The 22,963-nt window shown below is 42.8% G+C and overlaps 1 protein-coding gene across 7 annotated transcripts in view; it reads left to right on the forward strand.

Annotated features, from left to right (window-relative positions):
- The window catches only part of b3gat1 (beta-1,3-glucuronyltransferase 1), a 123,529-nt gene that overhangs the window by 93,045 nt on the left and 7,521 nt on the right, over positions 1-22,963 (forward strand). For 3 of the 7 annotated variants that reach the window (XM_023961211.1, XM_023961209.1, XM_023961210.1), the window contains 5 exons: positions 544-686; positions 4,350-4,492; positions 10,883-10,954; positions 11,060-11,565; positions 22,037-22,333. In XM_023961211.1, the coding sequence (XP_023816979.1) occupies positions 4,381-4,492; positions 10,883-10,954; positions 11,060-11,565; positions 22,037-22,333 (987 nt within the window). In that variant the 5' untranslated portion in view covers positions 544-686; positions 4,350-4,380. 7 annotated transcript variants of the gene reach the window in all.

The following is a 22,963-nucleotide window of genomic DNA, read 5'->3' on the forward strand; positions in this document are numbered from 1 at the left end:
ACTGCTTTACTGGGTCCCAATGTGTTGTGTGCATCTGCCTTGTATTTGTCGGATGTCTGCTTTTCCCTCCCAAAAGATGTTTTCTGGGGGGGCTTCACAGTATTTGTTCCTATCAAGTCCAAGTGCTGATGCAGCGTGGAGATATCACAGGCGGGTTGAGGCTTTGGCAGAAAGCAGCATTTTATTTTGGATGTAGTTGAATAAGACATTATGTCAGTTTATTCTTGTAACATTGCCCGACACAGACTGTTTGCAGGCTGGGCAGACGTGACTAACACTTCCTGTTTCCAAATGCAGGAAAGAAGAAAACAAAGTGAACTCAGCACTGCAGTTCAGGAGTAAAGATCAAAGTTAACCGTATGTTCAGACGAATTAACTATTGAACAGAAGAGCAACAAAGGAGGGCTTCTTCTTCCTGTGGGACCAAACAACCAGAATCCAAATTTTGCTTATTTTTACTCGAACTTTTGAGTTTTCTTGAATCTCAAAGCCGTTATTGATCTGTGTGATCGGTTCAAAAACCAAAATCTTCTTGTCTTTCAGGAATGAAAATTCTCTGCAGCAAGAAGAAAGCAGGAAACGATGACACACCGCGGATAGCATCAACGGTGGACAGTCAACCCAGCGTCCAGTGTGCAACCCGCATGTGCATCCATAGTGGAGCCATGATTCAGTTCTAACTGTGGGTGAGCACCAAGACTTTTACTTCTTTTTAATCCATGCAACTGTATCAAGTCACAAATAAGTGATATTTTATCCTAAAGAATACACATTTTTGATAATGGGGTTGTAATAGAATAGATTAGAATGGAACACAATAGAATTAGTCTATTGTCACACATTGTCCACATGTACAATAAGATTAAAAGCCATCACCATATCAGTGCAAAAAAAACGATGTACATAATATTGGACTAAGCTTGGAAGCTAGTGATGTATTTGTAAACAGAGCCTAATAAAGATAATTGGGGCGCACAATTATGTTAAGTCCCGACATATTGCCATCTTCCCCAGCTGGAAAAAAGGATGACTTGCTTCCTCATGTGTGAATCTTGAAAGAGTGAGCAGAACACCTGTTCCTCCATCCTGTCTGCCTTTTCTTTTAATTGAGCTAAAAGCTCAATATCTGTATTTTTCCAGCTACAGTTTGGCCTAATTCCAAAGACGATTAAGCATGTGGGAGAGAAGAGGAGGATTGCTGTCCCCTATATTCAATGTAAATGAGCGGGGAGGAACAGGGGGAGGAGCATGGCGGCCCAGTCCTCCCTCCATTATTGGTTTTTGTGTTTGGTAGACAGACTGTCTCCAGTCGCCGCCTTACCGTGTTCGCCCTTCAGGTATTCCCAACAATACTCTGCACTGGACCACAACCAAGATTCACTCAATTCTTTGGCTCCAAAACCTCCTTTACTCATTAAACGCTCATTAAAAGCTGATCTTCACCTGTGCTTTGATGATCTAAAGCTGATCTTTCATGTCCATCTTTAACCATTGAACTCACCACAGATTAGCTTCCTTATTTGATGCTCCTGCAAGATTGTCTTTTGATACTAAAGCCCACAACGTTTGACCAAAAGTAATAATAAATAAATGCATTAGGGAAGAAAAAACTGAAAGATTGAGGACCTAAAGTGACTTTTGTATTTTCTGATTAGTTTTGAAACTAAGATTGACCATTTTATGTAAATGTTTCTGCTTTGTATTTTATTGTTTACTTGGATTGCCTCTTGAGTGGCAGTTATGTTTCGTTTAACATGCATCTGTATTGGAATTCGGTGTTAGTATTCTAGGGTTGTGAAGTCATAAATAAAACTGTAAATGTCTATTAAAGTGTGCAGCCTGAAAAAGCAAACCTCCTTGCAACAACATCCATCTATTATTGAAGCCACACATTTGTTTATAAATGGACTCCATTTTAAAATGAGCAGAACATTGGTCTGTATTTTACAATCAAATCATACGTTTCCCTGATCTCTCAGGATATTTCACTGTCCCACTCAAAATAGGAGAAGTATGGAAGTCTCAAAGCTTCTCTAGCAAAAGTAGTGAGAGTTCTCCAAACTAACTGTGGGGAAAGGATTTGAGTTTTTTTGGGAAGTTTGCTCCATTTCCACCATGAGTTGAGTATTAAGTATGGAAACGATGATATAGTTTTTTTATTTTATAGCTGCTTGAAACTGGGGTTTTGGGCCTTTTAACCCTTGTGTTGTCTTGTGAGGTCCAGATGACATTGACGTGTTCTCCCTACCATGACAAAGGTGGATAAAGGTGGAAAGATTTCATGTAATCCGTGGACACCAGTGAAGATCACAAATCATTGAAGAAAAAAGGTTCAGAGCACTGTCTAGTGGGTCTAGATGACCCAACTCCCAATGTTAAAGTGCCTTGGATAGCACAAGGGTTACCATCACAGATGTCTCTGGCACTCGCTTTTTGACGTGCCGTAACACTTCAACTGTTTACACAATCAACTCGACTCAGCTAATTCAGACTAGGAGAACAGTAGCTTTGCACCGACTTTACTAACCTGAAAGTGCTGCACAACGGCACAAAGCCGCTTTTCTCTGCAACAGAAGCAGCTGATTTACATTGCGTAAGCACTTCACTACTGTTGCATATCGGCTTTTCTGTGCTACTGAAGCGGCTGGAATGAGGTAAATTGCATAAACATTTGTAGAGTTACGGTAGTTGACAGAATGGCTGTGTCCAAATTGGAGGGCTGCGTTCCTCCTGGGCTGCATTTGAACGCTGCTTACGTCACAGCGCCGCCACAAGTGCTGTCCACATTCAGCAACTCATTCAAATGCGGCCAAAGAATACAACCTTCTTTTTCCAGATTTCATGGACTGGTCCAGTGTATCCTTCCATGCTGTCCATATCCCAAGATGCATTGCGGCCGAACCCAGAGATTTTCTGACATCAATGGCGGACTGTGAAGCGGGACCCAGAGTTGGAGATAATTACACCTTTTTAAAATTACACCTCCAAGATTAAAAGTTGGATCAAATAAGCCAGGAAAATGTTAAGACCCATGCCCGATTCACTACTCCTCTCTGTTCGGGACTCAAGGTTGCTAGGCGACAGGACATTCACCGATGTAACAGCTGGAATTATCCAAAGGCTAGACTCGTCCAAATTCCCAGCCGTTAACGTCCGATCTACCCGCTCTACAAAGGAACCGGCCAAAGTGGCCCGGGAAAGCCGCGGCCACTGAAGGATGCAACGCTCCAATTTGGACACAGCCAATGTCAGCTACAGCTTAGATGATAAAGGGTTAAAGGAAGAACCCCAAACCCATTTTCTGGTAGGCTACAGTGAAGGTGAGGGCTCTAAGCCAGAAAGGGCATGTGAAACAATCCTAACAAACTAAAGAGTTTTAGACAATTTAGTAGAGGCAGCAGGATTTTGCCGTCCAATGTTTCATGCTCTGCAAAAAAAACCTTTGCTTTCTGATGATTCATATTCTCAAAAGAGCAGCTCAGTGCTTTGAATGGGAAACAAACGTTCTGAACTCAGATGGATTACATCTTTGCAGTCACGCACAGTCAGGTGACGTCCCTTTCCGTGATCTGGCTGCTTCGGTCAGTGAGGGTTAAGTCACCCAGGCAGCTGGTGACAGGACTGAAGAGCTCACTGGGGTGGCGGCGCTCTGACTCCAAGACCTCATAGGGCTTTCATTAAGCTTTTATTTGCTGTAAGAGTTTGTACTCAATCAATTTCCTCAGAGAATAATGTCGCGTTCACCTATTCCAACATTTAATTCTTGGAGGCTGTGTGCTGCCTGGAACTCCGTAACCCTGCCTGTGTAGCAAATAAAAGGCTTTTATTTTAATCCGAAAAAGAAAAGTGCTGCAAAAAATCTGAACTGAAAAGCAAACCCAGTCCAATCATCTTTAGACCGATCTCAAACGCATTTCATTAAGATGACGCCATTTTTAGCCAATAAAATCGGTGTCATATTCTAAGACTTTGTTTTTCTTAAAAGAAACTTCGCCTCTAGGTTGTGGACAGGGCTGTTGGTGCGGAGCAACCCCGCCCTCCCTTCCTGTCACCCATAAGTGAGCTCTCTGTTTACAGCCTCTCCTGCTAGTTGACAGCTCCAAGCTAACGGCACTTTTTCGTCTGCTCCTGATTCACAACAATTTAAAACTCAGAAATGCAACTTTTAGCAAAATGTTCGGCACACACGTCCTCCATCGTCAGAAAAATGCCACAGGAACACGTGAAAAACACCCAAAACACCATTTTCATCTGAGTGGGTCTTTTAAAAAATGCTGCCAAAATGATTTGCACACCAGCAAACCATGTTCTATTGTTCTCACTGGGATTTTTGCTATTGCTTTTCCCAGGTAATGCCAAGCAGTTTAACCAATCCTGGAGATGCCGAAGAGAAGAGATATTCTTGCCATCGTACTGATTGTGTTACCCTGGACTCTGCTCATCACTGTTTGGCACCAAAGCGCAATCGCTCCACTGCTTGCCATCCGCAAGGGTAAGAGGTACACAGCACTTCACCGGCACTATCAGACTTGGAGTGGGCGCTTGAACCCGACCCCACACTTTGGTTTTAGTGTAGAGGCACTCATGAGGCACGATCCGTAGCTTTATCGGAATTCTATAACACTTGTCCTACTTTCAGGTGCTGTTTTGATGATGCATGCTTAGTCTGATGGTCAAAGGGTTAATTATGCAACATCTAACCTGCATTTGTTTTTTCCATGTCAATAACCCATCGCCGACAGCAAAAAAAACAACAAGTTCCGCCACAAATTAACCTCTCACAGGGCTCATTGGAATAAACGCTGCCATCTTGATCAGTTTACCATGTTTGCACACCAGCCTCTGTCGTTAGCACATTCTCACGAGTCTGCCAATCATCTCTAGAGGCCACATGCCAACACTGTGAAATGTCAAGTATGCAGCAGAGTAAACACAACCAAATTAGAGCCACGTCAAATCAATGAAGCCGCTTGCTCTTTTCTTGTCGCACCTCCAGGGCACCTGTAGGGGTTTTTACCATCACACCACGTTCACTCAAATCAGCCAAAACAGCTTGTAATGGAAGCAACTTAGACTTTGTCTGATGCTAACTGTTTAAAAATAAAAATTTTGGACCTGTGATCCAAACACATTCAGACGGGTTAGCAGTTATCATTGGCGCTGTCGAAAAGCAGAAACCTATTCTAGCAGTAAATTAGCTGTCTTGAGGTAAAGGTGACAACATAACTAAGAACACTGCTCAGTGGAGATTTTGATAAAGTTCTGCCCACACACCTCCCTTTGTGTGCAGCTAAAGCCAGAGATGGGGTTTTTTTTTTGGCAGCACGCTCCCTGGCAGCCCCTGCTGAACATCTGGCTATCAGCAGATTGTGTTCATCCCTGTACTGTAAAATAATCCTCTTTAGGTTGTAAGTGTGAATGGAGCTGTGACAGAGACTGCCCAGTCACACAGTCACAATGAAAAGAAAGGAACAACTTTGAATATGTTGTCATCATTTATTGTGTGCTCTAAATGTGACTGCAAAAGCTTTTGCAGCAAAAGGCAAAAATAGAAGAGAATATTCTGCAGAAGGTGTTTTGTTCCACTGCAGAGATGGGTATACTTAGTGATATACTTAAGTAATATTTTGCAAAGGTTTCGCTCCCTAGTCATTTGAATAGAATAGAATAGAATAGAATAGAAAAGAATAGAATAGAATAGAATAGGTCTTTAATAATCCCTAAGAAAATTTAAAAATGACCATCTGCTCCCACTCAAATCCCACACACACATTAAAAACAAGAAAAATAGTAAAACAAATAGCAATAGATAAAAAAGGTAATAAATAGATTAATAATGGAAAAATCCGTGGGTTAAAAAAATAAAAATCAAAAATTAGAAGAAATTACTTTTCAGATGCCCTGCCAGAGAGTTGTATTTCCTGATGGAACGAGGAACCAAAGATTTCTTCAGTCTTTCTGTGGAGCAGCGCTGGGACAGCAGTCTGCTGCTGAATGTGCTCCTGCTGCTGGTGAAGGCCTCATGTAGGGGATGTGAGGGATTCCTCATGCTGGCCCTGAACCTGCTCAGAGTTTTTTGCCCTGCCACCTCCTCCACAAGATCCAGCTTCAGCCCTACTACAGAGCCTGCAGATGTTCTTCTTGCTGGTGTTGCAGCAGCATACAGCAGCATAGAGGAGAGCACTTTCCACTACCGACTGATAAAACATGTGGAGCAGTTTAGTGCAGATGTTAAAGGAGCGCAATCTTAGGAGAAAGTACAGCCTGGACTGGCTTTATCTTGTAAAGCTGGTCCGTGTTGGTAGTCCAGTCCAGCCTGTGGGCCAACCCCCCCCCCCCCAGGTACTTGTAGGTCTGGACCATCTCCACGCTTTTCGATGTTCAACTGCAGCTGATTCTCCCCGCACCACGCCACAAAGTCCTCCACCAGCCGCCTGTACTCCCCCTCCTCTTCTCCTTTAATGTATGCCACAATAGCTGTTTCGTCCGAGAACTTCTGCATGTGGCAGGTTGAGGTTTTATAGCGGAAGTCGGACGTATACAGCGTGAAAAGAAGAGGCGACAGCACTGTCCCCTGTGGTGCCCCTACACTGCAGCTGAGGGTACTGGAGACAGACCCCCCACTATCTCACTGTTGGTCAGATAGTCCATGATCCAGGACACCAAGAATGGTTGCACAGTCATCCTGGTGAGCTTCTCCTGCAGCAGCTGAGGATGTACGGTGTTAAAGGCACAGGAGAAATCAAAAGAAAAACATTCTCACAGCGCCACCTATAGGACACCATCTGCTTTCCTTTTTTACTACCTCTGAAGGAGGGGTGCCCAAAACGTCGGACTGGAAGGAAATGTGGGTGGATCGCAGGCCATCGAAAACAAATAAACCAAAAAAAGACGCCACACGCCGCTAGCAGAAATTCCCTCCCTACTCCCTAACTACTAAAAAACTCCACAGTGCAGGACTTCTAGGATTTGATAAGAAATTCAGACAACATGCTCACTACTTTTCTTTTTTTAACAGCGAATATGACATCACCGATTTCCCAAAGTGAAATTGAATAAATATGAGCATCATATGAAGGCTATTTATGAATCCACTGTGTTTGTAAGATGAAAACTTGAATGGTTTATATTATTAGTATCCCTTGTGCTATCCTAGGCACTTTGACATTGGGAGTGGGGTCATCTAGACCCACTAGACCAGGGGTGCTCACACTTTTTTGGCATGTGAGCTACTTTTGAGTAGACAATGTCTTGAAGATCTTCCTGTGTGTGTGTGTGTGTGTGTGTGTGTGTGTGTGTGTGTGTGTGTGTGTGTGTGTGTGTGTGTGTGTGTGTGTGTGTGTGTGTGTGTGTGTGTGTGTGTGTGTGTGTGTGTGTATATATATTAGTAATTACTACTTGCTAGTAATTACTTACTACTTACTATTAGTAAGTAGTATTTTACTATTTACTAAGATTTACTATTAGTAAATGTTTGTTTATGAGTTACATGTTTATTTGTACACTGTTGTTTATATACTGATACTTAAAAACTGCACAGTAAGATTACACAAAGATACTTTTGTATTAACGGATGAGGCGTTTTATTACAAAGACAGAAAGCAGCAACTATCATATGTCATGCTCTGTTGTAAACCATGCAATGCGGGGAGCGTGGCATTTCAAAGGTGCTGATGGCTGCGTACGAAGCGCGTGCCACAGAAAAAACCGCTTCCTTAATGAACTCGTATTTATCGGGCGAGAACTGCAGAGGCGATAGCAGGGGGACACAGGCGGGGCGGCTTCAATAAACACTCCGGTTGTCCGGAGTGGTCCTCTGCCAGGGACTTGACATGCCGCGGGGCAGAAAGAGACTTTCTGATGACAGACAGAATCTGCGCTCAGTGAATTTGAACACGCATGTGCAGTGACACATGTTTCAGAAGATGTCCGATTGGCCGTTCTGCATGTCAATCATGTCCCGTACTTCTCAGGGAGGATTTTGATTGGCTGGTGGATTTTTTAGAAGTACCGTAATTTCCGGACTACAAGCCGCTACTTTTTTCCTGCGCTTACAGCCCTGCGGCTTATTCAGTGACGCGGCTAATTTATGGATTTAATTAGCGGCCGCCATGTATGTACTTTCGTACTCAGTGAATAGTTTGTATTCTCTATCTAACACCAAGCACAAGACATTTATATTCAACACACCTCTAAGCAGCCAAACAGCATGGACTTGACTTCAGGTCTTAGACACTTCAGTCATGGTTCAACAAAACGAAACACGCATGCCCGGCCGCATCCCAGAATCCTTTGGGGCCATTAGAGCCAACGTGCACGTGATCGCCGCTACAATATGATGAAGCTTTCAAGTTAAAAGCAATCGTTAAAAGCAGCGTAAAAAAGTCCACCGTCACCAACGGGTTTGGAAAAGCCGGTTTGCTGCGTGACGGAGAGAACAGCGCATGGAGTGAATTTACACTCCATTTACGGTTTCTAAGGAAACCGTAAAAGCGGAATTTTGCTTTGAAAAACTCACAGCCTCCGTGTGAGCTGGAGACATCTTCTCCTGCTGATTGAGCTGCGGGGCCGATGGCAGTCTGAAGGCTCCCACACGTAACAACGCACCCGCCCCTCATACACAAAACGTACAGTATTAAGTCCGATTGCTTTGCACAGAAACGATTTGCTCCATCCACCGGCGCAACGGGGACGAAGTGCTCCTCCTTGAAGCTGCCCTGGCCAGAGGTGTCGGAGTAGATAGGAAGGGGAGACAAGGAGCGCGCGGGGCGGGAGCGGAGCGCAGAGGCTTCTGAATTCTGACGCACGCGCCGCACTGAGGCGTGCGTATCGCGCTGAGGCGCGCGTATCGCGCTGAGGCGCGCACTTTTCAGTCGCCGCTGCTGTATTTTACCGGTGTGTTTTTTAACCAGCCCTGTTACTCCCATAACGCTGCCGCGACACAAGCGGAAGGAGAGCTTTTCCCGTTCACCCCTCCATGCACTGCTGATACTTGCTCATTCTTAAACACATACAACAGTGTGGCGAGCCGGGCATTGGCCCCGCCTTTAGCCCCTAAGACTCATGGGAAATGTGGAATCGCGGATGTAAATTTCCTCATCATAACTGAGGGATGCAATGTTGATTATATGGTTACTGTTTGTAATTTTATGTATGTCAATAAGTAAAAAAAAAATGAAATAAAAACACCATAACTGAGGGACTTGTGAACAGAATAGAGGTCCATGCTGTTTGACAGATGTCGATACACTCAAATACATGAGCCAGAGGCAAAGCTGGAACCACCCACAATGTGCTAATGAATTGCACTCACTCTGGGATTCTGGCCGTGATCTGTCAGGATGACTATATCGCCTAACACATGCACGGCTTGTACTATGCCGCGGCTCGTGTATGTATAAAACTAATTTTACACGTGAAGATGGGTGGGTGCGGCTTATAATCGGGTGCGCTTTGTAGTCCGGAATTTACGGTACTTTTTTTGTGGTTATTTATCTTTGCTGACCTGCGATCTACCCTCATGTTCTTGAAGATCTACTGGTCGATCGTGATTGACGTACTGAGCACCCCTGCACTAGACAGTGCCCTGAACCTTTTTTCTTCAATGATTTGTGATCTTCACTGGTGTCCATGGATTACATGAAATCTTTCCACCTTTATCCACCTTTGTCATGGTAGGGAGAACACGTCAAAGTAAGGGTGGGGTCATCTAAGATAGCACAAGGGTTAAAGTGTTTATTTTCCACATTGAAAATTGTTAAAACACAATGCATTGTGGGCTATATTCACCAATCTAGTTAGCAGTAATGCTCACTGGTTTTTCCCAGAGACTCCTGGGGCATCAATGCACTCAATTTTGGAATTGTAGGTTCGGACAGTTTTTCTTCCTCCTATACATTTGAAACGTGGATGTATAGCTGTTAATGTGTCTGCTTTTGTCCTGGCTGAGCCTCAAACAGAACTTTTCTTTGGTTGGTAGACCGCACGCCGCGGCGTCATTGACAAGTACAAACACATGCGTCCAAGTCAGCAAGCTGCTGAAGGAAACACGACAGAGGAACTTCTTATTATGGTGTTCATTTACATTTTTTATCAGTTAATTTTAGATTATGTGGTCCAACTCACATAATAAGGCTGTGTTTATAGGAACATAAATGTGAACATTTCAAATGATTATTTTGTAACATATAATTATATTCAAACAATAATAAATAGATCTTTTGGAGGTGGCTGTTTCAAAAGTAACTTGCATGCCAGAAAGCCGTGTTTAGCCTGATGTAAAGTATACGGAAACATTCCTCTTGATCTGCTTTCTTAAGGGCTGCATTCATCTAGTTTTTCTTTTCTGGTCTCAAACATTTCAGTATCAGCATAAGAATTCTGTTTCCTTGTAGGAACGCACAGTAAGCCAGCACAATTTCAATATCTGCAGATAATTGCACAGCATAGGTCATTTTCAGGTCGCCTGCAAACACATTTTATAATCTCAGAGGAAAACAAACTTGCTATTTGCTTACCAAGCAGCAATGTCGTGGTGGAGAAAAGCAGCATTTTATTGAACACTAAAAGGCAGGAAACATGAAAGAAATATTTGAGCATTAATTTCAATTTCATTTTAAGAGTAGAAATCGGATATATTGTGTTTAACAGCCATTTTTTAACTTACATTCACTTTATAGGTAAACATCACTTTAATTGGTACTTTGATTACCACTATAAGTTATGTAACATGGTATAAAAATGGAGGGAGGCATATATTGATAAACCCCAAAACAGCACTACAGGAATTGCAGGCCTCATCACTATACTACTTCCCCATGCACTGTCTTTCTGTCCATCAGCCTTGTAATCCTCTCACAGTGCCTGCTTTCGCTTCTTACAGCCTGTCACCACCTAGTAAAAGAGATCTTTATCATTCCAGAGAGGCTTGCAGTCCACCACCAACGTCTCTCAGGTACTCTTTACCTGCACTGGGCTTAGGTTACCTGAGGCAAATATACCAAAAGCAACTCAAGGTTCCTCTAATCCCTTACTTGTCTTTTTATCTTCATATCTGCAGATTCGGGTGGCGAGGGCAAGAGGGAGGCTGGCGGTCAGGACTCCAAAGAATACTGTGCTTCAGACAAAGACATTGTGGAGGTAGTGAGGACGGAGTATGTGTACACACGGCCTCCCCCGTGGTCTGACGTGCTCCCCACAATCCACATCATCACCCCCACATACAGTCGGCCTGTGCAGAAGGCCGAGCTGACACGGCTGGCAAACACTTTCCTCCATGTTCCCAACCTGCACTGGATCCTGGTGGAGGACTCCCAGAGGAGAACGCCTCTCGTCACGCGCCTCCTCAGAGAGACGGGGCTGAACTACACCCACCTCAACGTGGAGACCCCCAGGAACTATAAATTACGGGGTGACACTCGGGATCCCAGGATTCCAAGAGGAACGATGCAGAGGAATCTGGCTCTGCGGTGGCTGAGGGAGACCTTCAACGCCAACAACAGCCAAGCTGGGATCGTCTACTTCGCTGATGATGACAACACGTACAGCCTGGAGCTGTTTGAGGAGGTTAGTGATGGTGCAAAGTGACGCTGTTGCTTCCATTATCACCCACTGTTATTGCATGCAAAGGCTACCAACTGATTATTAATAGGAAAACAAAAATACAAACCCAAACATTTCTTCTACTTAATGCATTCCCTTGTCTCAGTTTGAAATTAGATTTGTTGGGAAACTGATTTTTTTTTTAAAAAGGAGTAAATAAAAGCTTCTGCTGTAATAAAAAGAAAAACATTTAAAATGTGACTATTTTTGTATTCAAATCATTTGTGGAACTTACTGAAAATATGACCTAATTATCAGTATGAAAAGTTTACTTTTGCTGTTAAAATTGGTGATCATAGGGGGAACGTTTGGGAGATTCTAAGCATATTGATGAGTGGATTTCTTAGATGCCATTGCATTGACCTGCTTAAAGGGTGGGGTAGAGATGAAGTAATGCAGCTTTGAAAAAACAATCCTCATCTGAGGAAAACATTGCATTTTGTTGCATCATTTGTGCAATGCTGGATTACTGTAAAGGGGACAGACTGTCTATAGGTAAAAGGGAAATCCCCTCATGGATGCAACGAAGAAAATAAGGGAAAGTCTCCCACAAGAAAATAAGATTTTGCAATGACTGACAGACTTCTAAAGGATGACTTAAATATTAAGTTTTTAGTTACTCAAATTCAACATGTAAACTATGTAAGGGATATTGCTAGATGTCTCTTTTAAGAAAGTAACTAACTGCTCTGAAGCCTAAACCGGTTGCTTTTATAAAGTCTGTTCATTTCTGATAATGGACACCTCGAAGGCATAATCCTAACCGTGGTCACATACAAATAAATATTCAATCCATTTTTAGTACGTAGCCACTGCAGTGACATAGAACATTTAAGCTATGTGACCGCAAAGTTTTTTATATACACACAGTGTGTGTGTGTTTATATATATATATATATATATATATATATATATATATATATATATATATATATATATATAGTACAGACCAAAGCATCAAAACTATGAATGAAATAATTTGGAATTATATAAACAAAAAAGTGTGAAACAACTGAAACTGTCATATTGTAGGTTCTTCATAGTAGCCACCTTTTGATTTGATTACTGCTTTGTACACTCTTGGCATTTTCTTGATGAGCTTCACCTGAAATGGTCTTCCAACAGTCCTGAAGGAGTTCCCAGAATGCTTAGCACTTGTTGGTCCTTTTGCCTTCACTCTGCGGTCCAGCTCATCCCAAACCATCTGGATTGGGTTCGGGTCCGGTGACTGTGGAGGCCAGATCATCTGGTGCAGCCCCCCCATCCCTCTCCTTCTTGGTCAAATAGCCCTTACACAGCCTGGAGGTGTGTTTGGGGTCATTGTCCTGTTGAAAAATAATTGATGGTCCAACTAAACCCAAACTGGATGGAATAGCATGCTGCTGCAAGATGCTGTGGTAGCCATGCTGGTTCAGTATGCCTTCAATTTGGAGTAAATCTCCAAGAGTGTCACCAGCAAAGCACCCCCACACCATCACACCTCCTCCTCCATGCTTCACGGTGGGAACCAGGCATGTAGAGTCCATCCGTTCACCTTTTCTGCGTCGGACAAAGACTCTGTGGTTGGAACCAAAAATCTCCAATTTGGACTCATCAGACCAAAGCCCAGATGTCCACTGATGTTCATTTGTTGTGTTCCTTAGCCCAAACAAGTCTCTTCTGCCTGTTGCCTTTCTTTAGCAGTGGTTTCCTAGCAGATATTCTAGCATGAAGGCCTGATTCACACAGCCTCCTTTAACAGTTGTTGTAGAGATGTGTCTGCTGCTAGAACTCTGTGTGCCATTGACCTGCTCTCTAATCTGAGCTGCTGTTAACCTGCCATTTCTGAGCCTGGGGACTCGGATGAACCTATCCTCCCCAGCAGAGGTGACTCTTGGTCTTCCTTTCCTGGGGCGGTCCGCATGTGAGCCAGTTTCTTTGCTTGATGGTCTTTGTGACCACACTTGGGGACACTTTCAAATTTTTCCCAATTTTTCAGACTGACTGACCTTCATTTCTTAAAGTAATGATGGCCGCTCATTTTTCTGTACTTGGCTGCTTTTTTCTTGCCATAATCCAAATTCTAACAGTCTATTCAGTAGGACTATCAGCTGTGTATCCACCTGACTTCTGCACAACACAACTGATGGTCCCAACCCCATTTATAAGGCAAGAAATCCCACTTATTAAACCTGACAGGACACACCTGTGAAGAAAAAACCGTTTCAGGTGACTACCTCTAGAAGCTCATAAGGAGAATGCCAAGAGTGTACAAAGCAGTAATCAAAGCAAAAGGTGGTTACTATGAAGAACCTACAATATGAGATATTTTCAGTTGTTTCACACCTTTTTGTTTTGTATATAATTCCACACGTGTTAATTCACAGTTTTGATGCCTTCGGTGTGAATCTACAATTTTCATAGTCATGAAAATAAAGAAAACTCTTTGAGTGAGAAGATGTGTCCGAACCTTTGGTCTGTACCACACACACACAAACACACACGTCATTTTTTTCTAGTTTAAAATGTCTTCTAGAAAATGTGTTAATTTTTGAGTCACAAATAACAGTCGAACCCTTCAAAGTCATCTTTATGATGTTTTTTCTCAGACATTGTGAAGGAGAATGGGAGGCTGGGGGGGGGGGCTTGTGCTGGTAATCAGGACATCTCAGGCCATCCATCTTGGCATGAGTCAAATTAGCGTAGTGGCCACGGTCTGGGTCCTCCAAGTATTAGCCTCAACTCTTGTTAGTGGTGCAGACGAGGTCCATAGTAAATGGAGCGGCAGGTATTGACGGAGGCTGTCATTACCTTTCTTTGGGAATCTGCCAAAGTGCTCCTTCTCCCTCAGTGGCCCTCCATCACCTCCACCGTGCCTATTTAGGGAGCAGTGTAATAGCCCTTAAAGGCAGAGAAAGAATCACTGAAAAGGAGGCATGGAGACAGAAAAAAGAAGAAGAAAAAGAGTGACAGCCGCGCAGGACTGTGCTGCAGGTGTTGGTTAATATGCTCCGTGTCTCAGCAGGTGAAATCCTTCAGTGTGAATACGACATTGTTCTTCGCCGTGGCTGGCTCTCCTCTCACACTCCTCACTTACAGCTGTGTCTGTGTGAGTCACTGGTGTTCAGAGGAGTCTTGCTTTTAGCAAAACTCTCAGCAGAACCCTAATCAAGTAGAACGTAAGCAATGCTCACACACACACAGAACAAGAAAAAACAAATACCCAAGCATCTCGACGAACTGCAGCAGAACTACCCACCTCTGGATCATCCTTAGAAGCCGGTGCAACACGAACGCATTGATCTGCCCTGGCAGAGTGTGCAGCCGCTTTCCTGTTTCCTGGAAGTTTGCCGTCCTAACCTGCAATCTGCATGCAAATGGGACTCATGAGCACTGATGGTACTGGGTGGAACTGTAGGCCCAAAAAGGCTTTGCCTCCTGGGGAAGAGAAGACTGTATGTCCGTAAGGAAGACTTCCTATTGAAGAATGTTCTAAACATTATCAAAGGAGCTACAGAACAGGGAGATGTGAAAAGATAAAAGAAATATTGAAAAGATATTTTTGGGGCAATTTTCTGTAAACAATCAAAATAGATGGAGGAAGGTAGCACAGAAATTATTCGTCAGCTACCTGCTAAACATACAGGTTTCTTTGTAGGCATTTTTATTTTTGCAACCAATGAGATTAGTTCCAAGGAGGACTCTGCATCATTTTAATGAGGTCATATAAGTTTCTAGGTCAGATTTGAATAAAAACTGATTAAAAGTTCATGAAATATTCATTTCTGCTGTTAGAGGACATGACTGTAAAAGAATTGCATTCATAATTAAGCTCTCATAAGAAATGTTTACATTTTTCTTCCAAAACAAGCTTATTTATGTGTAGCACGCTGGTATTTGGATCTAATCTTGATACTGCTTTTAAAAAAAAATACATTTAATATACATAGATTTGTGAGAGTTGATATTATAAGGTTTTAGAAATCAGATATTCAAATGTTTGATTTGTTTATATGGCAAGTAAGGCAAGTTGAAAGGCCTAAAAAAAAAAAACTAAATTTAAAAAAGTGTGGACATAACCACCTTTATGTCTTAAAACATGTAGTCTCTGCAGTATCTGCATGGTGATGTCATTTACGAGGTCATTTCTGAAACAGCTGACAACCTCCATGATGGGACAGAATGACCCCACCTTGTGAAACTGTTTCACTGGAACGTTTTCCCAGAACATCAAATGTATATTGATTCAACCAAAACGGAAAAAAAGGACTAAATAAACAAACCCCGCTGCTATACAGGACAAAGAACAGTGCAAAGAGCGGCTGTGGAAATGGACGCTGTCTCCTCTGCAACCTGAAGAAACGTCTATTGTTCATAGATGTTCAGTTTCTTGCCCTGCTTGTTCTGATTTCCTGTAGCACGTAGAATCTAGTCCCTACAGGCCCTTAACTAACTGGAGCAGGAAACAGCTCAAATGCTCACAGTTTCATGCATTCAGATCTGGAGCAGCACTGAATATGAAACTGTGCAAGCGCATCATATTTACCACATCAGCGCTGGGGAAGCTTGCTTGCATTATTTCAGTGTGCTGTGAGCAGAAGAGCAATTCGTGATTTTCCACCGCAGTAGGTTTTACTTCCAGAGGAAGCCGACAAAACTCTAATTGTCACGCTTTCGGTGTGAATGGAAGTGTGGGAAACTTATTGACGCCGCCTCCAAAGAGCTGACGTTATCGTCTCACTTTTTGTTCTCAAAGTGGAAACCTTCAAGACCCACTCTGATTGAAATGCTGTTTTGGGGGTTTTTGACATGACCTTGTGGCCTTTTTCTGAAAATTAAGCTTAAAAATTGCATTTCTATGTATTTCTTTAATCAAACGATCGTGAATCAGGAGCAAAAAAAGAGATGCTGTTTGAAAAAGAAGCATTTTTGACCCAGAAAATAATCTAAGCCACAAGCTCCCTGCTCCGCTCCATTCTGATGGATCCACTTGCAGACAAATAGATCCATGAACGTCTTTGTTTTCCTCGTCTGAGCTGGAATCTGGATCTGAACTGTACGGCTGGATAGCTCCAATATTGCTCAGCATTTTTGTTGCACCGCTAATGTTAGGTTGGGGTTTTGACTGTTGCTCTGGGGGGTGGGGTTGCTTTGTGCCAATGCCCACAAGTCTAATGAACTCCTGCCACTCTGTAGAAAATGTCCAAGAAAACAACATTCACTCATCTTCTAAACCCGTTGTGTCCCTTTCGGGGTCTCTGGGCTGCTGGAGCCTATCCCATCCACTACTGGGTGAAGGCAAAGCACATCCTGGACAGGTCGCCAGTCTGACGCAGTGTCACAATCACACACTCATGTATTAGTGTAACCAATTAACACTGTCTAGTGGGTCTAGATCAGTGTTTTTCAACCAGTGTGCCGCGGCACACTAGTGTGCCGTGAGAGATGGTCAAGTGCGCCGTGGTAAATTGCCCTCATTAACTGATCTAAAAACATTTCCCATCTCCAGGAAATCAGCTCTGTGTTCATCCAAACAGGCCCTGATAAAACCCTGAGTAATTAGGAATATGAAAGATCATACAATTAAATTTTCTTTGTGTTTATTTAATTCTATTAAATACATTTTGATAAGAATGACGTTACCGCGATTTACCTGCAGCTATAAGTGTTTGCGGAAAAGTCCCGCCCCTTTAACTGTCTCCGCCAATCATTCTTTAAGGCTTAATCACATGTCATCAGTCTGACCAATCAGAAGTGGTTCAAGTCTTCACTTCCTTGTTCCAATTTAGCTCAAAAAGTCGCTCAGTTCTAACAAAAATACCAGCTAAAGCTCGTCTTTAGCGGTGTAGCTTTCCACAGAGTCCGGTGTCAGACCGTGGGCCAAATGAACAAAACAATGAAGCTCAGAGACGCGAGTCTTTCTTCCCTCTTTCGGTAGTTTTCACACTACATCTCCCATGATGCACTGGCTTAAAGGGACAGTGTCTCAACGCACAATGAGTCCTCCTTGTTTAACGTCCTGAAACCACAACAAATAGTTTCTAAATTTTCTAACGTAACTTTTATTTCATCTTAGAAAAAAACTGCCGCAACTTCCTGCTTTTTCCACCACAACTATCACAAAAATGCACGTTAGATTGCGGGGGGCGCGGGGGGGGCTCGATCAATAAAGACCATGAATTTCTGCTTTTTTTTTTTCTTTGGATGCTGGTGTGCCGCGGGATTTTTGGCAAGGTTAAAGTGTGCCGTGGCTCAAAAAAGGTTGAAAAACACTGATCTAGATGACCCAACTTCCAATGTTAAAGTGCCTAGGATAGAACAAGGGTTACAAGAGCACTGGGAACGCTTTTACAATAGATTTAAAGATGATCAGAGAGGGTCTTTGAACCTTTCTGATAATGTCTACTTTGTATTTTCTTCTCAATCTTTTATTTCATTTAAAAGCTCAAGGTTTTATTCTTTTTTTTTCTTTCAACTAAACAAAGTTTTATAAAATGAACTCTGTCTCAAAAATGTTCATAGAATTGATCCTCCTCTATTGTAAATCTCTGCAGAAACACACTCAAAACCTTTTTTCTTTTAACTCTTGTTGAATTGATGGTGAACGACTGCACAGCCTTTCAGAGGAGAACTAATTGTGAAGACTTTTGTGACTCATATAAAGATGGCATTTGATTATTTTTCTTCCTTAATCCCCTGTGTCAACTGCTACCTAACCTTTACTCCCACGCAAGCTGACTAATACGAGTGCTATAACTCGCTAAATCTGTCGCTGCCCTCCTAAAAGAGAACATAATCGGAGGAAATCCGCTGCCTGGTGTGAAGCAGGCTCTGGGGAAGCAGGAAATAAAGTGTCAATCTGCAATATAGACACTTTGGAAACAAAATGTGAACCTTTTTGGATTATAACTTCTACAAATAAGCCTTTTAACCCTTGCGGCATTTTGTGGGGTCCAGATGACCCTACTCCCAATGTTAACGTGCCTCCAAGGCACATTAACACTAGACAGTGCTCTGAACCTTTTTTCTTCAATGATTTGTGATCTTCACTGGTGTCCATGGATTACATGAAATCTTTCCACCTTTATGCACCTTTGTCATGGTAGGGAGAACACCTCAATGTGAGGGGGGGTCATCTGGACCCCACAAGGTAATGCAAGGGTTAAGCTGTTATATTGTTGAGTACCCTCAATACCTGCCTCTTGATTTAATTTGATTGTTATTATCTCTAAAATAGCCTGTTCAATGTGAACTGCCCATTTTTTTATTTCAAGAACCCTGAATTTCCTCTGTCTTCTTTAGAAAATTTGGCTAAAAGCTTTAATTAGTTTAAACAAAAAATAATTCAGTTTCATTGGCCTGCATTTATTTGCACCTGCCTTGGAAAAACCTTTGCTTTTCTAAAGTCCCCTTTGTACAGCAGCTTTCCTATTTCTTGGGAGTTTGTCGTACTAGCCTGCAATAGTCCTTTCTATGAAAGTTGTCTGGTGAGATTTAAACCTTGTAATTTGACGGAAGAGAAGGAAGGAGGTAAGAATGTGTGCCCTGTGTAGGCTACCCCACCTTGGTGGGACACAGCCTGGGTAGACGGGTAGACGGGTGGGTAGACAGACAGACAGACAGACAGACAGACAGACAGACAGACAGACAGACAGACAGACAGACAGACAGACAGACAGACAGACAGACAGACAGACAGACAGAATTTGGGGGCGTAAAAATAGTTACTGTTTATGAGTGAACAAGGCTAGCAATCAGCAGGTCAAGCCAAGCCCCCAGCTTGCACTTATGCATTTGAAGCAAAGATGAGATTCCGATTGTTTCAATACCTTCAATGACCACTGATGGTTGGTTTCCAAAAGGAATAGTTTTCCATTCACTTCTGGTGTGTCTTTTCCAAACGTTCACAGGTTGTGCAATAAAAATAAATGGAGGTTGGCGAAGAGAAAAGTTAATGCGAAGGTTCAAAAACAGTCAAACTCGACAGTGGTTTTTGTTTTAGGAACCTTACAAAGCCTGTTTTGACAGCTATTGTGTTAAAAACCTAACAATGGAGGCACGGTGCAATCTGATGACCTCATCATTAAAGGACATTTTAACGTCTCAGGTTGGGTCACTACATGATGCACTGTGGGTGTTGGCCATTTTTTCAGGGAGTCAGAATCTACAATTCCTTTAATCCCACTGCCCTGGAAATTTCCCAGAAGTCTCTGCGAAAAACCAGTGTGCATCGATGTTCTCGTGATCAGCAAATATAGACCACAATGCATTGCGTTAGAGCGATTTGATAGACAGAGCTTGAACTGAATGGTTCAAAGGGTGTTGAGGGGCTGTGGAGCAGGAAGGATCTGTGAAAGCCTTCTGTCGTGTCCCTGACTGAAAGAGCTGCTCAGTGCACCCATGGTCTCAGATTGACGATGATGATGATGAAGAGGGTGTTCTATAATGGATTCCTGTTTCTGCAATATCCTCCTTCCACCCACCACAGTCACAGATTCCTGTTCCTGTCAGTGAATACCCCCCACCCCCAGGTGCCCAGATGCAACAACGCCATCAAACTCTTTAAAAGTCCTGCAAACTCTGAAGGACCTAGTCTCCTCTCAGGCAGACCGCTTTAGACCCCAAGGTGGTGGAAAACAGTCCAGAAGGAAGGAGCAGGCATCAAATGGTAAATGGTGTGTACTTATATAGCACTTTTCTACCTACAAGGCCCAAGGCGCTTTACAGTCACACACACATTCACACACACACACACCCATTCACACACACATTCACACACTGGTGGTGGCTCCGCTGCAGGGCACTGGTGCCAAGCCTCCCACCAGGGGCAAGGTGGGGTTCAGTGTCTTGCCCAAGGACACTTTGGCTCATGGGCGTGCAAGGCAGGAATCGAACCTGCAACTTACGATCATGGGTCAACCGGTGCCCCCACGGCCGACCCCCATATAAAAGGATTAACAACCAAACAAAGACAAGTAAGCCTGAATTTTAATGCAATTTGTACACATGCTCACTACTTTTTTTATATATACATATATATATATATATATATATATACTGTATATACTCACGAAATATTAGGTCACCTCCCTTTGCCAAAGTGAAAACCAGATAAATATGAACATTTTACAAAGACTATTTATGAATCCAATGCGTTAATGTTAATAACTGAATCAAAAAAAAAAATTAATGCATTTTTTTAAACAAATCATTCAAACGCATTGCATCATGGTCTATATTTGCCAATCTAGTGAGCATCAGTGTACAATCATTTTTTGCCTTCTGGGAAATTTCCAGGGCAGTGAATTTTGGAAATTGTGCATAGGAAAACAAAATGGAGACGGCCACATATAGTTCACTAAACGAGTAGTGAGTGAATTCATACACAACTTAAATTCCACTTTTCCCTTTGTTACAATGTCTTTATGGATAAAACATGCAAAACTTGAAAAGGACAGATGGAGTTGTGCCGTGGTGCAGCGGTAGGGCGGTCAACCCATTATCATAAGATTGCAGGTTCGATTCCTGCCTTGCATGCCAATGTGTTGAAGTGTCCTTGGGCAAGACACTGAACCCCACCTTGCCTCTGATGGGAGGTTGGTGCCAGTGTTCGGCAGCAGGGCCACCATCAGTGTGTGAATGTTTGTGTGACTGTAAAGCGCTTTGGGCCTTCGAAAGGGGGTAGAAAGCGCTATATAAGTATTTACCAAAAATATGAATAAATATAAGGTTTTCTAACACATTTGCTATCAGAAATGTCTTCAACTTCCCCATCGCCCCGCTACCAATACAGATTTGATTTTTAGCATTATTTTTGGCTCTTGTTACAAATAAGTACTATGTTGTACTGGACACTACAAAAGTACAGGCACAAACCTTTAGACTTAACACATCCCTTGCTTAATTTTCTTTTTCTGCCGCAGAGAGTCTGATGAAACGACTTCATAGACTGTCCTCTTCTTTCTGCTCTCCATCACAAAAATGTGCTTTCTTTATGGCTGCTGCGGCTCTTAGCAGCATGGCAAAAGACTCACCGAGCTGCACATAAAGGAGGAAGAGCGGCACAATCGTTTCATCACAGATGAAAGGACAAGAAAGGACGGGGGGGGGCTAAAAGAATTGCCTAAGCCGACCAACGACCAGAACTGCTTTCTCTTATGGCTTCACTCCATCCAATCCCTCTTACCTCTGTCCGTGTTTTCTCCTTCTAAAGATGCTTGTGCCTCATTATCTCATTGTCAGGCAGCTGTTGAAGAGTGTGTGTCATTAGCCCTCATCTAACACAGCTGCACAGGGCACAGCTGGTCAATAAACACCCTCCTTCAGAGAGGATCATGGCTGCAGCGCCGTGAAAGCCTCGGTCAACGTCCTGCTGCGATGCTCAGAATGGGATGCATCCGCCCTGTCAGGCTGCTAATTTGCTCTCCTTCCTCCTCTTCGCTCTCCTCTCTTCCAGATGAGATCAACTCGGAAAGTTTCTGTGTGGCCTGTGGCTTTTGTGGGGGGGTTGCGGTACGAGTCCCCCAAGGTGAATGCAGCCGGGAAGGTCTACGGCTGGAAGACAGTGTTTGACCCCCATCGGCCATTTGCCATCGACATGGCCGGCTTTGCCATCAACCTGAAGCTCATCCTCTTCAAGCCGCAGGCATACTTTAAGCTCCGCGGAGTGAAGGGGGGCTACCAGGAGAGCAGTTTGCTCCGAGAACTCGTCACCCTCAATGACCTCGAGCCCAAAGCAGCCAATTGCACTAAGGTAATTCCCTTTTTCACGTTGATAGGAGCTGAGGGGTTAGCTTGTCTAAATCTGAAATAACATACTAGGTTACTCAACACAAACAAGTAAGGCACCTATTATTTGCTTTTAAGTACTTTAAGTAATTAAAACATTTTTTAAAAATTTTATTTATTAATGATTTTTGGCCTTTGAACAAACTATTCTAGTGTAAAATGTAGCATTTTTTTAATCCAGTTATAAAACTGCAAATTATCATGTTAAAAACAACAATAGTAAAATAGTAAAAATGTATTTATATAGCACCTTTCAAGATTAAAATCAGAAAGTTCTTCACAACAAAACACAGTATAAAAATAGCGTACAAAAACAGAAATAGGAAAAAGCTATTTTGAAAAAATGTGTTTTAGCTGCATTTTAAATAAAAACCTACAGATCTGAGGCTGAGAGGAAGGGAGTTCCAGAGGGATGGAGCCACTGCTGCAAAGGTTCTGTCACCTTTAGTTTTTAACCGGGTTCTCTTTACAACCATCAGACCCTGGTCACATGACCTCAGGGACCTGCTAGGAGTGTACGGCTGCAAAAGGTCTTTCATGTAGACCGATGCTTGGCTATTGAGAGCTGTGTATGTTAAAACTAGGATTTTAAAAT

Source organism: Oryzias latipes, chromosome 13, assembly GCF_002234675.1.
Source record: "Oryzias latipes chromosome 13, ASM223467v1".
In the NCBI taxonomy this organism is placed as follows: Eukaryota; Metazoa; Chordata; class Actinopteri; order Beloniformes; family Adrianichthyidae; genus Oryzias; species Oryzias latipes.